This window comes from Kryptolebias marmoratus, linkage group LG21 (assembly GCF_001649575.2).
Source record: "Kryptolebias marmoratus isolate JLee-2015 linkage group LG21, ASM164957v2, whole genome shotgun sequence".
Taxonomy (NCBI): Eukaryota; Metazoa; Chordata; class Actinopteri; order Cyprinodontiformes; family Rivulidae; genus Kryptolebias; species Kryptolebias marmoratus.
Genome location: NC_051450.1, coordinates 16,343,490 through 16,358,232, shown reverse-complemented (window position 1 = coordinate 16,358,232; position 14,743 = coordinate 16,343,490). Strand labels below are relative to the sequence as shown.

Below are 14,743 nucleotides of genomic sequence, written 5' to 3'. Positions count from 1 at the left end.
AAAATGCATCCACTTCATTTGATTTATTGCCTATATTTGTTTTTTTTATTACATAATATGGTGATTCCCACTCATAAAGCACTCTGCAGTCTTCCTCTGTAATAAACTGAAACTATGTGGCGAGGGAGTTCCTGCTATCTGGTTTATTTAGAGGCACTTTCGCAAATTGAAACGTTAGGACCTGCTTGTGCAGCAGAGTTTTTTTCTAATCCGATGCGATATCCGGTAAATAACACGCGATGTACGGTTTAAAGTCTGTGTGAGGAAATGACGTGAGAAACAAAACACAAACCCACCGTTTGCGCTAAACATGAGTACTTTTTATTTAGCTAATGAGTTACCAAGAGGAGAAAACTGTCACTCTTACAGTGGATGTTTTGCCTTTTTTTTGTTGGGAGAGGGGGGGGGATATCAAAAGTCGATTGACTTGACCACCTCAAAAAAAAAGCGGAGAGTTGTTGAGGACAGTCTGATTGTGCCTGAGGTACGTTTACGTCAACATCAGAGCAAAGACGGTCACCGACGGGACCGAAGGCGGCCGCCGCTAACTCTACCGAAGCAGCAGGTTTCTCCTCAGACAAATGCACTTCAGAATGACAGAACCACAAGAGAGAAGAAGAAAAAGAAAAACAAAAGCAAAGATGCGCACAAGCTGGCAGTCACCAGCTTGCTGCATAATCATAATCTTCCCGTACACAGAGACAGACGCAGAAAGAAAAGAGAACATGTAGAATAAACCGTATGATTGGCATGACTGCAGCGGCTTCCCCAATTATTTTGTCCCACCTGTCAAAGTGTGAATCAGACAGGATCGGACAGGTGAATACAGATTTAGGATTATTTTAATCTTTAACTCTCTTCAGGGCTAGTTGAAGCTCACCACTATCCCGAACATTTGGAAAAAAAATAAAAAAATTTACAAATAAGCTCAGTGAAATTGTCTGACTACTCTGGTTAATTAGTTAGTTGCTCACAAACAAAGTCAGAAAGAGTTAAAGTTAAGGGTATTTGTAGGAGCTCTTTAAGGAGGACTGAAAGTGCTTTAAAGACGGGACTGCGCTGATTTTCCGATGAGACAGGAGAACGGGGTTTGATGCACCAGTCAAACAAACACAGATGAGTCCACATATTGTCACGTTCGAATGTTCCGACACGCCGTCTTCAGAGGAAAGCTTGTGAGAGCCTCTCCTCCGTGTGGTTAGGCTAATTTGATTTAAGGTCCTTCGCTGTTAGTGTTGCAGTTTGAGCTGGGAGCTTGCTTGAAGGCTACTGTTTATTTCTGCTGCGCTCCTGGCAGGAGAGAAAAGAGGACAAAGAAATGGTCAGTGGGCGGAACAGAGAGAAATAAAAAACAAATAGAGAGAGAGACTCGATTTTGAACAGTTTAGCAGCTTAAAATGTGGCATTTGTGCATTAGATAAGCATACATTAAATGCACTCGGTACTGTCAACACATCAAGATACTGAAGCTGGGATGCTACACAAGTACAGCAAGATATTCTAAAAAAAAACCTGAATGCAACATTCAAACTTTGGTATATTATGTGTTTAGGGTGCCTTGATTTCATCACCATGTCTCAGATGAACGATTGTATCAAATGGAAGCTTGGAATGAGTTCCCGCAAGTTTGTATGACTCATCAAAATCTCCTGTGACTTGAATTAAAGTCCAGCGTGCAACATTTAGGGTGAGCCATCTGCAAAAATGGGATTTTCTAGGCGTGAGTGAGAACGCCGTTTGTCTCCGTGTGTGTGTGTATTATACATTTTAGGGCTCTAAGATATTTGTGCTGTGTGATATTACGGTTTAATAATTATATAAAATGCTATAAATCCATATTTCTCACTTTCTCCTCTGCCATCGCTCTCATCTAAACCAGGTGTGGGCATCAAGGCCGGTGGGAATCTGTTGGATTGACCAAACAGATTATCATGCAGAACATGAAAGCATAGTGCTTGAAATATAATGGCCTGTGATTTACTGCAGTCCAAGCAGTCCTTTGTGATATTGATATTGCGTTCACTGAGTGCGACAACAATACATTTGCAATATAACGTGCACCCCTAAGAGATTCATAAGCGACAACATTAAAACACTGACAGGTGGAGGGGAATTAAATTGCTCATCTTGTTTCTGAGAAAAATTGTGCTGCGAAACACTCGGCCCTGGCATTCATTTGGGTTTTATTGACACGTACCGGCACCAAACTCCATTAAATCTGGTCTGCGACGCCACAAATATTAGCTGCACCCACTGCTGTTGATTTAGTCCGTTTTAAATTTCTCCCTAAGTAGTATAAATTAAAAAAAATAAAAAAAACATACTTATTGTGCTAATGACCTGATGGCTAAAAGCTGTTTTTGTGGTACAAAGAGTCATAAATATTATTAGGAAGTTGGTTTTTATTTTTTCCACTGATCAATATAAAGTATATTACTTTTGACATTTAAAATGGGTTTTCTCTTAAGTCCAAATAAAACGCTTTCTCCAAATTTCTTCTCCTGTTTAGACTTAATGAGCCCTTTACAGAAAGTTTCAGTGCAGCGTGGCTTCCTGTTCTCAACGGACAGTGCTGCTGTCGAAACCTGCTTTCATTAACATTTAAAACGTGATAAGAAAATGTCACATGATGCTTGATACACAACCCCAACTTCACACAAAAAGACATCACAAACACTCCTACTAAAAGATAAAAGTCACAGTCAATTATTTACAGAATATCTGACAAAAAAATAAGGTTTTTAAGTTACATAAACCTTTCCTTTTCTAGATAAGGCTCCTTAAATGAAAAAAACACTTAAGATTAGAATGATAGATTTTGTCTTTGTTGGGTATATTTATTGTAATTCTGTTCATTTCCAGTACAGTGAATGTAAATACTAATCACTTACAAACGAAGGGATACTTGGACCATTTTCTGTTCGTATGAAAATGGAGAAAATGAGTTTGAAGGTCCTGAGAAATGCACTAACCAAACAATCAGCTTTGTTTACACTGGCAGGAGACTGCAGTCACTACCTTCAGCTTGTAGTTGTCTCACTTAGTCAGAGATAAAAAGGACGCAGACACACTCAACAAAACCTGAGCAATCACAACACTCCTACAACGCTCGGGGGTTCGGTGTAGATTACAAAAAGAGGAATGCGGTGAATGCTGAATTCAAGGAAAATGTGTAACAGCAACGTCTTCGTGCAAAGATACTGAATGGACCTGTTATCCGACTCTTTTTGCTGTTTCTCAGTTGGACCAGTGTCCTCTTTGAGGGGGTCCACGTCACTTCTCTGGGATATCAGAGACCCAGCCCCCCTCAGTGTAACTCTATATCTATCCTCAGAAGGTCTATGGCTCTCGGGACGAAACAAAACTCAGTCTATACAAGGCATGTGCTTCGAATCAATCGACATACTTTAGGGTAAAATGTAAGCTGAAAGTTAGATTTGTTAGTTCCTTCGTCAAACGAACAGGCAGAATGAGTGAAAGCGAGAAGTGGAGGTATGGAAAGCCACAAGGGTCATCATTCAGAAGCCTTGAAATGACTTTTGGCTTCTAATAAACACTTAAATAAGCATGAGGGTGTTTAATAAGCGCCTCCCATGTATAAACAGCACACGAGCACTCGTTGAGCTTAGAAGCGAGGTGTGATTTTATTTGTTTTATTTAATTTGTATTTTCACATTAAGAGATGTTATTCGGTTCTCTATTGTCTCTTATTACTTATCAAGTCTAGGCCAGATTAATAGAAAGCAAAACTTCTTTTGGTTTTGTTTGTTCAATTTTCTGAACAAAAATAACAAAACATTGTTTTATTTGTTTTATAGCGATAGAGAAGTTATCAGTGGACAACTTTTCTGCACACAACCTGCTACTTTAGAGCCTCCACACTAAAAAACATTGTTTTTCTGTCTCTTTTGGAAGTATCATTGTCTATTTAAACAGGTGAATATCCTTTAGCATCGTTTTTTTCTTGTTGTACCCAACTGTGACCACAAAACTTAGGTGCATACCAAATTATTATTTATGTGTATTATTACACTCTGCTAAACTGATGTTAAATTTCAACTTTTACAAGAAGCAATAAAATTTAAATATTTAATGGAAAAGTATGATACAACCATAGACAACACGTACTAAAGGATCCTATAGTATTGCAGTAAATCCATTTAAAGATTACAAAATGGTGTTTATGAAACATCGTAACTATGTTTAGATGACAAATTATTTTTCCATAAAGGTGTTGTTGAGTCGGCAGCTCTGCTGGTTTGATGCCTCTCAAAGCTCTGGCAGGACAGGCCAAACAACAGACAACAATTCACCTTGTCAGGTGAAGAAGGGCGAGGCCTCAGCCGCATCGATCCTGTCATGTAGGAGGTCAGGGATACAAAAGCGGCACGGCTCAACGCCTGCGTGACGCAGAATGAAACTGGCTTTCTACTGACAGTTTGTTTTCAGAAGCCTGAAAACATTGACTTGAAATATTTATGAGAAAGTAACCCGGTGCATATTAACAAGGTCAGCAGCGAGGAGTCAATACAGCATCAGTGGAGCAGCAGCAGTTTGGGAGCGGGAGAAAAAAAAAAAAAAAGACTGAGTGGGTCATGTGGGTTTTATTGATGAAATCAGCATCCTGGTGAATCTAAGAATGAATGCTGCAGAAAGCTAGCAGTAATATTACAATGTGCTCTTTAGTTTCTCCACAACTACAGAATCCCATTGAGGGTTTTTTTTTTTTTCAGCCACACTAACATTTGTTTCACAGCACCATTATTATCACTGCAACAGATTTTAGTTTTCGCCTCTGATGGGATTAAAAAGTGTGTACTTTTCAGAAGTATGTGCACAGTCAAATGTAATTACACAACTTTACCCTGAATTTTGTTGGGAAAACAATAAAAGAAAACTTTGCTAACTGTGCTGAGGCACATTAAAAGCTCATATTGTTAAAGACTAATAAAGCATGAGGAGCCAGTGGAAAGCAGGGGCGGTTGGTGTTCAAAGGCAGATCGGCGCTTACATCTGCCTTTGTCTGGAAAAGGGAATGCCAGGAATGTGGGCTATTTTGGGAAACCCAATACTCATGTAACTCCACTTGGGCAACTCGTCACAGTCTTAAATGTGACCGAATGGCTGCTGCAAACCCAGGGTTTCCTGAACCTGCTTATGAGTAATAGTGGCGCATCAATCTGCTGACAGGCCTCGGGAAAACTTCCATTCACCGCAGACCTGATGCAGCCACAGGATGTTACAAGCTCAGAGCATGTGGAACAAGATCAGCTGATTACTCTACGACAACAGCCTGCGGCAGAAAAATCACTAATACTTGGCCTTGCTTTGAACTAAAGCGTCAGTTCAGATCTCTGGAAGTGATGTTCTGTTGAAAATTATGAACGATTAATAACTTACTGTTATAGAAAGCTTTTTGAACAGCCTCAGTTTAGGGAAATAAAGTTTAATGTTGACCTGATTGATGAGCTAATGGCTAAATGGATTTATGTCATCTTAAAACAACACCAGTCTCACAAATTTTATAAGAAGTCGTGAACACTTTTTAATAACCCTTTATGGGTCTAAAAATTTTGCATTACATGGTTATTTACATAGAATTTGTTTACATGTAAGAACAAATTGCAATAGCAATTTTGACTTAGCCTTGGGCACTTCCAACAAAAATATCATAATGTTTCTGCTGGAGTAACCATTTAATTTAAAAACTGACAGCAGCCTAAAGGTTTACAAAATACTATTTGCATAGATTGCAATAAAAGCTTTGAGCTTGGGGTTATTTTAAGACATTTGCAAACTACTTGGTCTTGGCTCATACTAGCTGTTTTCTCAAACTGATATTGTTCAAAGAGCTATTTACATAAAGTAAGATGTTAATCGTTCATAACTTTCCCACAGAACCCAGTTTCAAAATAGTTGGATAATTGCTTTAAAGGGTTAGAACAAGTTTAAATTCAGCTCACCTTCCTCAGAGCCTCCTCCTCTTCCTGACGTTTCTCATAATGTGCAAAGTCATCAAATATTGAGGTGGTATGCTTGTAAGTGGCAATAACTTTAAGCACTTGTTTGGCCTTCTCCAGAGGCACTTCCTGAGTGTCCCTGGAGTTGGTCACTGGCTTGTTGTCATTGTTCTCCAGTCGGATGTGACGCAGCTGGTTGTTGGGCACATCTTTGATGAAAAGCCACTTCACTTCGAACTTGCCCTTCCATTTGTCCTGAGACCAGACGCCTGCATAGGCATTGTAGTCCACCGGTGAGCGCATCTCGGCCACGCCGCAGAAGTGCCCGCTGCCGTTGACGCTGAACAATAGGTACAAGGGCCCCTTGTTGCCTAATGAACGGTAGGCACTATCCAGGCGCTTGTTGCCATGTTCTGTACTGCACCAGATAGAGTACTTGATTGAACGGTGGATGTCATCTTCTGAATAGCTCTTGATAATGAAAACGCGTCCATTTTTCAAGTTCCAGTCAAAGTCTTTGGGGTTGTAGTTGTTGAGGACACGGAGTTTCTCCAGCACAGGGTGCACTTCTCCGGAGCAGGGGGAGGCACTCAGTGGGACTCCGCCACCAAGACCAAAGCCCTCACCTCGGTTCCTGGGAGCAATCCAGCGATTCAGGGGTGGGCCAGGCTGCTGGGGTTGTTGATGATGATGATGAAGAGGCTGTGGGAGGCCAGGTTGGGAGGAGAGGTGAAGGTGTGGAGGGCCAGGGGGCAGAGGCTGGGGGTGTTGAGGTGAGTGGAGAGACTGCAATTGGAAGGGCTGATGTTGATGCTGGGGCTGGTGTGGGGGCTGAGGGGGTAAAGGGTTCTGAAGTAGGGCTTGGGGCTGAGCCAAGAGAGGCTGCTGCACCAGAGGTTGTGGGGGTATCATAGTCTGAGCTAATGGGGGTTTATTTAGAGAGCCCTTATCGTCCCATGTACCAATGTTCATGTTGTGCTTTATTGGGGGTGGGGGAATGGTGGCAGGTCCCCCCATCCCCATGTTAACTTTGGGTTTGACCTTCGGCTGTGGTTTGGCCGGCTTCTTGGCGATGGCTGCCCAGGTGGCAGGTTTGGGCAAAGACGAGTTGACAGGCGGAGGAAGATTATTGGCCGCCGAACTGCTCATACCTGCTGTGCCTCCTAAGGGTGAGCCCACGGTTTTGGTGACAGCTGCCACCATGTCCGTACCCAGTTTTAGCCCGGTCATACCCTGCTCAATGCTGCTCAGCATTGGGACCTTACTGAGCTGGGTGTCACTTCCAAAGCCTGCCTGTCCGTCTGTGATTGCCCTGCCCAGCGAGCTGGGAGCGTAGCCGTAGCTGTTACTGTAGACTGAGCTCTGCGTCGACTGACCCTGAGAGACGCTGGTACCCCAGGTTGAAAAGTCTGCACTACCGGGAAAGAAATTGAAGCCATGCTGACCGAGGAAGGGAGGGGTGTTTCCCAGGGCGCCTGGCTGGCTGAAAACCCCATCAGGGATAAAGTGCGGTTCACCATTGCTCATCTGTCCATAGGTAGTAAGGTAGGGCATGGGTGGGTCTCCTGCTGTGGACCAAGCAGCTTCTCCCAAAGAATAAGGAAAGCCAATAGATGGAGCATAGTAACTGGGCATGTAGGGATCAGACATTGGTGGATAGCTGTTACTCTGCATGGCACAGAAAAACAGTCATGTCATGTATTACACAGAATAACAAGGTTAGTGGCAACAATTACCAATTTAAAAAACAATCAAACTGGAATAAATGTAACACTTTGTATAGCTTTCACCCCAATATGAGACGATAAAAGGACCTGTCACAATTACTGCAATTCTGCCTATGTGGAATTATTTGAGCCGAACTAATTTTTCCTTATTTTAGTCTGTTTTTTCCCCCCATGTGGCTTTACAAATAAAGGTGAAGATAGTTCATATTTCTATTACTATACTTGGGGTTTTTTTCTACAATAAGTTTTCATTTTTCTGTTTTTGTATATTAAAAACTACAGCTTAAATGGGTGCACATAATTTCTAGTATTTGGCAATCAAATTTTGATTAACAAAGATTTTTAATGCAAATGCAAGCTTTAGTGCATTACTGATGGTGCTTTTTTGTTTTGCTTTTGTATGGTTTTTGTTTTTGTGTGTGCTATTTTCAAATAATAAGTTCATAGAAAAACATACATACAAAGATTGTTCCAGAGGGAGTCATTCTCCTCCACAGGAATCATTTCCAAAACTACATAAAGTACAACTCTTTTCTTCAATCACTTACTAGATCACAGAGAAACATTTGCATTATGTATGCCAAGCGAGAATGGTGGTAGACCTCAAAAAAAGAATGAATATTTGCTTGGTCACTCCATCATTTTTGACCATTAAGCTTATTATTTACAGCAGACTGCGCCTTTTGAGAGGGGAATATCAAAACAAAACAGCTACAGCATTTGCAAATCACAGAGCTAAAATGGGGCATTTCCGACATTAGTCAGCAAAAGATGTTGCAATGATAAACAATAAATATGAATGATAATGTGCCATGTATGGTTTACAATATAACATATACCGTAAATATTGTAAATGTGCCTTATATGCAGCGTCCTAAATCTAAATGCATAGAGAGAACCCTTCCCTTTTGCACCAAAAACTTGCTATAAAAGTTTTAATCCTACTAATTTCAAACAAATAGTGGTAAAAAAATAAAGGTATTTTAATGTATGAATAATTAAAGGCCTAGTGTTCTTAAAGGAATGCATATAGACCACTACATTTCATGCCAGAGTTTTAGATTAAAATCCTTTATGCCGTTTTGGTCAAACCTTGAAAATAATGCTATGTGTGATTTTATGTAATATCCCGAGATGTCACGCTCAGAGTATGTGCTGTGAATGACTCTCAGCTATTACCACATCAAGTTTTAGCTCGATATATGTAAAACTGACTGAGTTGCAGCTATTTTGTTGTCGGCTAATGTTGATTAGCTGAATTAGGTTGTCTCCAAATGCTAATCCAACTTCCTGAAAGCTTCATCCAGTGGTTCAGGGGACATTTTGTAACAAACATTTTAAACAAAGACCTTGCATAACTTGTTAACGCTCAAAATAAATGTGGGGACAACCCCAAACTTTAGCTCAATAGCTGTAATTTTACTCAAGTTATAGCCATTTTTGTGATTTTTAAGGACAGTTATTAGTGGCAGCCATCTTGATTTGAGTCAATCGGTTGTAGGTGTACATCCTATAATTACTTCCAGCAACTTTCATCAAAATCCCTCCAGTGAGATAGTTTCATAACAGACTGACACACACAAACATGGACTAAAATGTTATCGTCCACTCCAACGCTGTAGATGTTAAATGAATATCCACCACAGCTACTGGGATGGTGTCGTTTTGATGAGACATTACCTGATTTGTCTGGCCGCTCAGGTAAGGCTCAAAATCATCATCGTTCACACCATCCTTTTGATGCATTGATCCGTTTTGCACTAAAAATGGAAAAGGGATAAGCCCGATATGAATAAATAATCGCATGTTTGCAGTGGTGTTGTCAAATATTTAACGGCCAAGATGTCAGATGGTTAGTTTGAACAAATATGAAGTGGTGTGTTGTGATCAAAATACTACAGCAATATCTGTGAGTCCATGATCCCCAACAAAAACAGCTTTTACAAATCACTGTCTTACCTTTATTTCCTCCTTGTCCTTTAGGTCTCTGAAAGAACAAGACAGGGCGATGAGTGTTGTAATAAGAGCACGACAGGAAGCAAGAAAACAAGAAAGAGGGACAGATCTATGTGTCTGAAAGCTCCCAGGCCGGATGTTAACATTTTACAGGTAGCTTCGTGTCTCTGACCGGATGTCCCTGACATCCAGCGCACGGTGCCGCATTGGCAGCCGGCTACAGCCGCCTGGTTCCCGGCAGCACCGCCGGCCTACCTCGGGCTAGCAGCCGTCACAGATCACAGACTTTGATCCGGCGAACCGAACCCGATCAAACTGTTGTTGGTAAAGTTTCATCTCCACCAACACCACCACCACCCCCACCGCCTCGGCGACAGCTAGCTTAAATAGCACCGAAACAACTCTCAAACCTGATCAACTGTGGTCGCAGACATCCTCCGGGAACCCGAAACAGATCGCTTGTTTGTGAGACCGTCCGCGGCTTTTTCTCTCCCTCTCTCTCTCTCTCTCTCTGTGTCTCTATGTCTCCCCCGCCCCCCCACCCTCCACACACCCCTGCCTGTGTCTGTTTCTGCACTTCGGTTGCTTTTCCTGGCTCCGTCCAATCACTCGAAACGCTCCGAGGCGGCGTTCCCCCTGACGACGACCGGACGGCCTCTCACGGCTGGCTTCGTGTCCGCGGAGGACCCCGGCGTCAGCTAGCGAGCGGATCCCTACCTCAAACGATATTTATCAGTCAAACTGAAACTGACTACTGCCCTCCTGGAATATCCCCCTTTACTATATTCCACAATGGCGGATAGGCTTTTTTTTTTTTTTTTTTTTTTTTATACTCCCGCTTCCGTTCCGTCCTGCTGCTCCGTGACCTTCCGCCTGTGACGCTCTGAGTCATGTTACAATCTGACACTTCACATGACAGCCACGGACACGCAACTTTCCACGCACTTTTTTTTATCACAGCACGCTGCCAAACTTAGCCTCCAAGCTAACCGGACGCGATGCTAAAAATAACATCTTATTATAAAGCCTTTTTTTTAAATCTAACTTTAGCTAACCGCGGATAGGCATTCAGGAACCGATATGCAACAGCTTAAAATAAGCCATGGAGGAATTGTAGGACAGCGGACAAACAAGCATCTGGTTATGGGGTTCAATTTGTGCCCCCCAAAAAATAAATAAATAAAAATGCACACCTTCACATGGACCTTGCTCACTGATCATGTGATTTAAATGTACTCATTGCAAACTGTAAAACTAAACATAAACATTGTTATCAAATGGTCAAAGTTTGCATAAGGATTCTGAAATGTGGGTACACGCTCATTGTAAACAAAGTGCTCAGCCGAGGCTACGGTGGCCCTGAAGTGCAAAACACTTCAACAAATTTAAAAAAAACCACCAGTGGGAAACATGAGACATCGCTGATAGCACGACGGTGCCGAAGTTAGTCTACCTGTACTGCGTTTTTTAAAAATGTTACCTGTGACCCAAACGTAGCTGTGGCTGCCACTATCCAAGAATATTCTGAGTCAGGACATGCTCAGGACTAGTCATGAAATGTCAGATTCAAAAGCAAAATGGCGCTGTCGTCAATCAGCAACATCTCGTGTTTCCCACCTTTTCCAGTAGGTTAATGTTGTTGTGTTTTTAAATTTCTCGTTGTGTTTAGTGACTTGTTGATGTGGTTTGCACTTCAGGACCACCGTATGAATCCACTTAATAGAGGAATAGAGCTGGTTTGTTACTGAAAGATCCGAATCCTTGCATTGAATCTCTTGAGTCCGAGGTCTCAGATTAATCCTACATTTCCTTTAGCACAATGATTCCCAAAGTTGGGGTTGGAACCCCAATATAGGTCACTCAACACCAAGTAGGGGTCCTTAAATAATCTCCAGATATCAACTTATAATTTAAAACCTAATTTTTACGATATATTTGCACCATAACTGTTACAGAGAATTGAACCACTGACCTAGCAGACTGTTGCTAAGTCCCCGAGTTAACAAACTCACCGGAAAAAACAGCAGAATCCCCAGAAGTGCTCAGACCAGTTATGGTCGCTGATTCGAGTTTTTAAAAAAAACACTGGAAATGCAGCTGAATGACTCAATCAAACTGGTTCACTTTAGCGAATTATTAACCTGAGTCCGTCCATACAGTGAACTGAATTCACCAGCGCTAACGTCGAAGTTTAAGTGACTGACCAAACGTTAAGCTGCCGTAGTCTGTGCGGGTAAACAAATACGGCAGAACTGGACAAAAGAAGACAGGTGAAAATACTGTATTAGAGTGAATCTGCTGCTAAACAAGAAAGGAAAGAGAAAGAACAAATAAGACGACTTGAGCATTGCCATATAGACAGAACTTGGTATTCAAACACACAGCTTTTGCAAAACTTCTGCTAGACCATTAAGTTGCCGTTTCATGTTTTTTCGACTAGTCTAACGCTCAAAACCTTTAAAACTCACGTCTTCATTTATCTCCAGTCCACAATATGCTCACAAGTTGTCTGCTGAACTGGATTTCATAGCAGCCAAATTCATCTCATCAGTTACAGTTTCCATAAAAAAAATGGGTGAAATACGCCCCATCTTCGAGTCTGTTTATATTTAGATTATATTTAGATCTTTACTTAAAGAGCAAAGTGATTACAAAATAATCTTTACACAATTGAATCTCAATAACATCAATATCATATATCTGTCGACAAAGTGAAATTTAACTCGGTGGATTTTATGAAAAAACAAATTTTGACCAAAAATTTTTAAGCGTCTGCTATGAACCGAAAGTTCCAATCGCGCGCTCGGTAACTCTCGGAAATCGTCGGTGATGACGTCAGCACAGGGAGACGTCCGCCATTGCTGTTCATGCTGGTATTGTATCAAGTGCATTGTATTGTAGTGTAAATAATACGAAATGCCGAACTATTGTGTAGTTGGATACTGCAACAATGTTGCCAACAGATCTTTGGGGATATCAACGTATGCTTTTCCAAAGGATGGTGCCATTAGACGTGCATGGATCCGCTTTGTCCAGCAAACCAGGGCGGATTTCCGCGAGCCAGGTTCGGGTGCAGTTGTTTGTTCCAGCCACCTCAAGGAGGATTGCTTTGAAATTCCCTGCCCTTCCGTCCGAAGTTGTGAGGAGGAAACCGGTTTCAGGAACAGGTATGCGGTCTCAGTTATTAAAAAAATTCATTTATTAAACATACTGAAAGCATTTTGTCATGCTTGCCTTATGAGCATTTGCTAAAATTCGTAATGGCGGTATAGCGCGACAAAAGCATGAATGGTGGCTGCTATTCCCCTTCTTACCCCTCTGGCTCTGCTGGGACATGGGGATTTTGAAAAATCTGTTGTTTTTTGTCAAGACCCCAGCAGTGAACCAACTTACTATATATAGACTATGTCATGCAAAGCAGCACAGAACTGAATATCATCATGGCAAGTTGGCATCGATCATTGTCGAAGAATATAAAATTGGCATTCTCACTTCCAGGGTAATAAAGAAAAGAAAAGCTAATGCCGTGCCAACCATAGGGGGCGTTCGCCGAGTTGACATAGCACCACCAACTCCCAGGAATTCTGCAGCAGTTAGAAAACGGGAGCAACTTCAGGTGAATTTTTTATTAGAATTTAAAAGACTTCTTGCATGATATAATACTGCATATGTATGTATACTACATATTGGGGAAACTAGCCTAACCTTAACCTTTTCATTTTCATTTCAGCTTGTTAGTGAGGCATTGCAGATGCAAGAACCAGCACCCAACACGATTAAAGGTTTGGATTCTTCTGAAGATGTTTGTTTGCCAGTTTTGGATTTGCCATCAGTGGATTCAACTGACATGACTGACACATCCATCCAACCAAAGACTGCTGCAGAGTCTAGTGACCCGGTCCCACTCCCACTGAAAAAATTCAGAAGCATTGGTAAGTGTGATTTTAAAATATGTTGTATGCAGGGCTGGCCTTGCTAAATCAGGGGTAGAAAATCAATGCTAAAGCAGGAGTAGAAAAATACCCTAGTCCCGGGACTAGTAATTCTGTCAGTAATTTCAACTTAAAATACTAAAGCAACTAGTGTGATAGTGGGGATGATCCCCAGCACAGACTAGTGGATTCAGGCTTGGTTTTTCTACCACTGTAAATGTTTATTTCCTATGTTTTAAAAATACAGATATTGTATTACAGTTCACTGTCCATCTGATACAGCGTCTTCTCTATGCACCCGTAACTTTCACACTTAGGTTATACTCCATTAGACTTACACAAATGACTTAGTAGACAACCAGAGAAATGTCTTCACACATAAAAGGTTTTAAATATACTTATAATTGATTTACATTCATTTCATTTGGTACTTTGACATAGGCTAATTTACATACTAGATCAAATTTCACTTACGAAATTCATGATTGAATGTGTATATTTTAATTTTGATGTGAGATCTTTACAGAGTCTTTACAAATCTGAGCATAAATACGAAATAATACTTTAAAATCGTCGGACTTCTCGTTCCCAAATGGCTCCTCCGTGGCGTCGTCATAGTTGCTTTGTTTTCAGTCACTTCAGCTGTTTCTGTAGGTAAACAAACGCACGAGGTAGTTGTCAGCCTTTCACTAATTTAGCTTATAATTTTTAATTTTTGGACACATTCACTATTGATATAAGTAAATGAAAATGTTGTTCACTTTTTGGACCAGTCTTCATGACATTAACCATTAACATGTACTGTATCTACAGCATGGCTCTATAACAATCAGGTTAAAATGTTTAGTCATATTGACACTACTGACAGTTCTGTGTACTTCTGGTATTATTCCATTTGTACTCAAAGTTGGAAATTCCATCTTTTATGTTAGAAAGATTCACTGGAATGCCCCCAAAGAGCATCATATCACTTCCTTCTTCTCTAATTAGTCACTCTCCTCATGAGTGAAAACAAATATTGTAACTGTGGCGGGTTGGCAATTTGAACAGAAAAGGTGTTATTTGTCCTCTTGACATATAGGGGGCAGCAATGTGCTCGAGTTGCTGCTGTTACGTCGAGCCCCGTTCCCCCATCAGATACGGTTCCCCCTGCGTCTCCGTAAATAAT

General features: G+C 41.2%; 1 protein-coding gene and 1 long non-coding RNA gene across 3 annotated transcripts; one reads left to right on the top strand and one right to left on the bottom strand.

Annotated features, from left to right (window-relative positions):
* Nucleotides 1–298: 298 nt before the first annotated feature.
* On the bottom strand, nt 299–10,467 carry ythdf3 (YTH N(6)-methyladenosine RNA binding protein 3). 2 transcript variants are annotated; one of them, XM_025003867.2, is made up of 5 exons: nt 10,361–10,467; nt 9,647–9,674; nt 9,368–9,447; nt 5,964–7,628; nt 299–1,290 (listed from the first exon to the last, which is right to left on the bottom strand). In XM_025003867.2, exons 3-5 carry the CDS (start codon nt 9,431–9,433, stop codon nt 1,267–1,269), a joined length of 1,755 nt encoding a protein of 584 aa, XP_024859635.1. In that variant the 5' UTR covers nt 9,434–9,447; nt 9,647–9,674; nt 10,361–10,467; the 3' UTR covers nt 299–1,266. The 2 variants fall into 2 exon arrangements, with proteins under 2 accessions (XP_024859635.1, XP_017262275.1); XM_017406786.3 differs by having other exon boundaries at nt 10,054–10,455.
* Nucleotides 10,468–10,588: 121 nt separating this feature from the next.
* Nucleotides 10,589–13,570, top strand: LOC108230367. Its single transcript, XR_001808352.3, has 3 exons — nt 10,589–12,810; nt 13,142–13,259; nt 13,374–13,570. It is a non-coding gene; the product is annotated as an uncharacterized LOC108230367 (long non-coding RNA).
* The last annotated feature ends 1,173 nt before the right edge of the window (nt 13,571–14,743 follow it).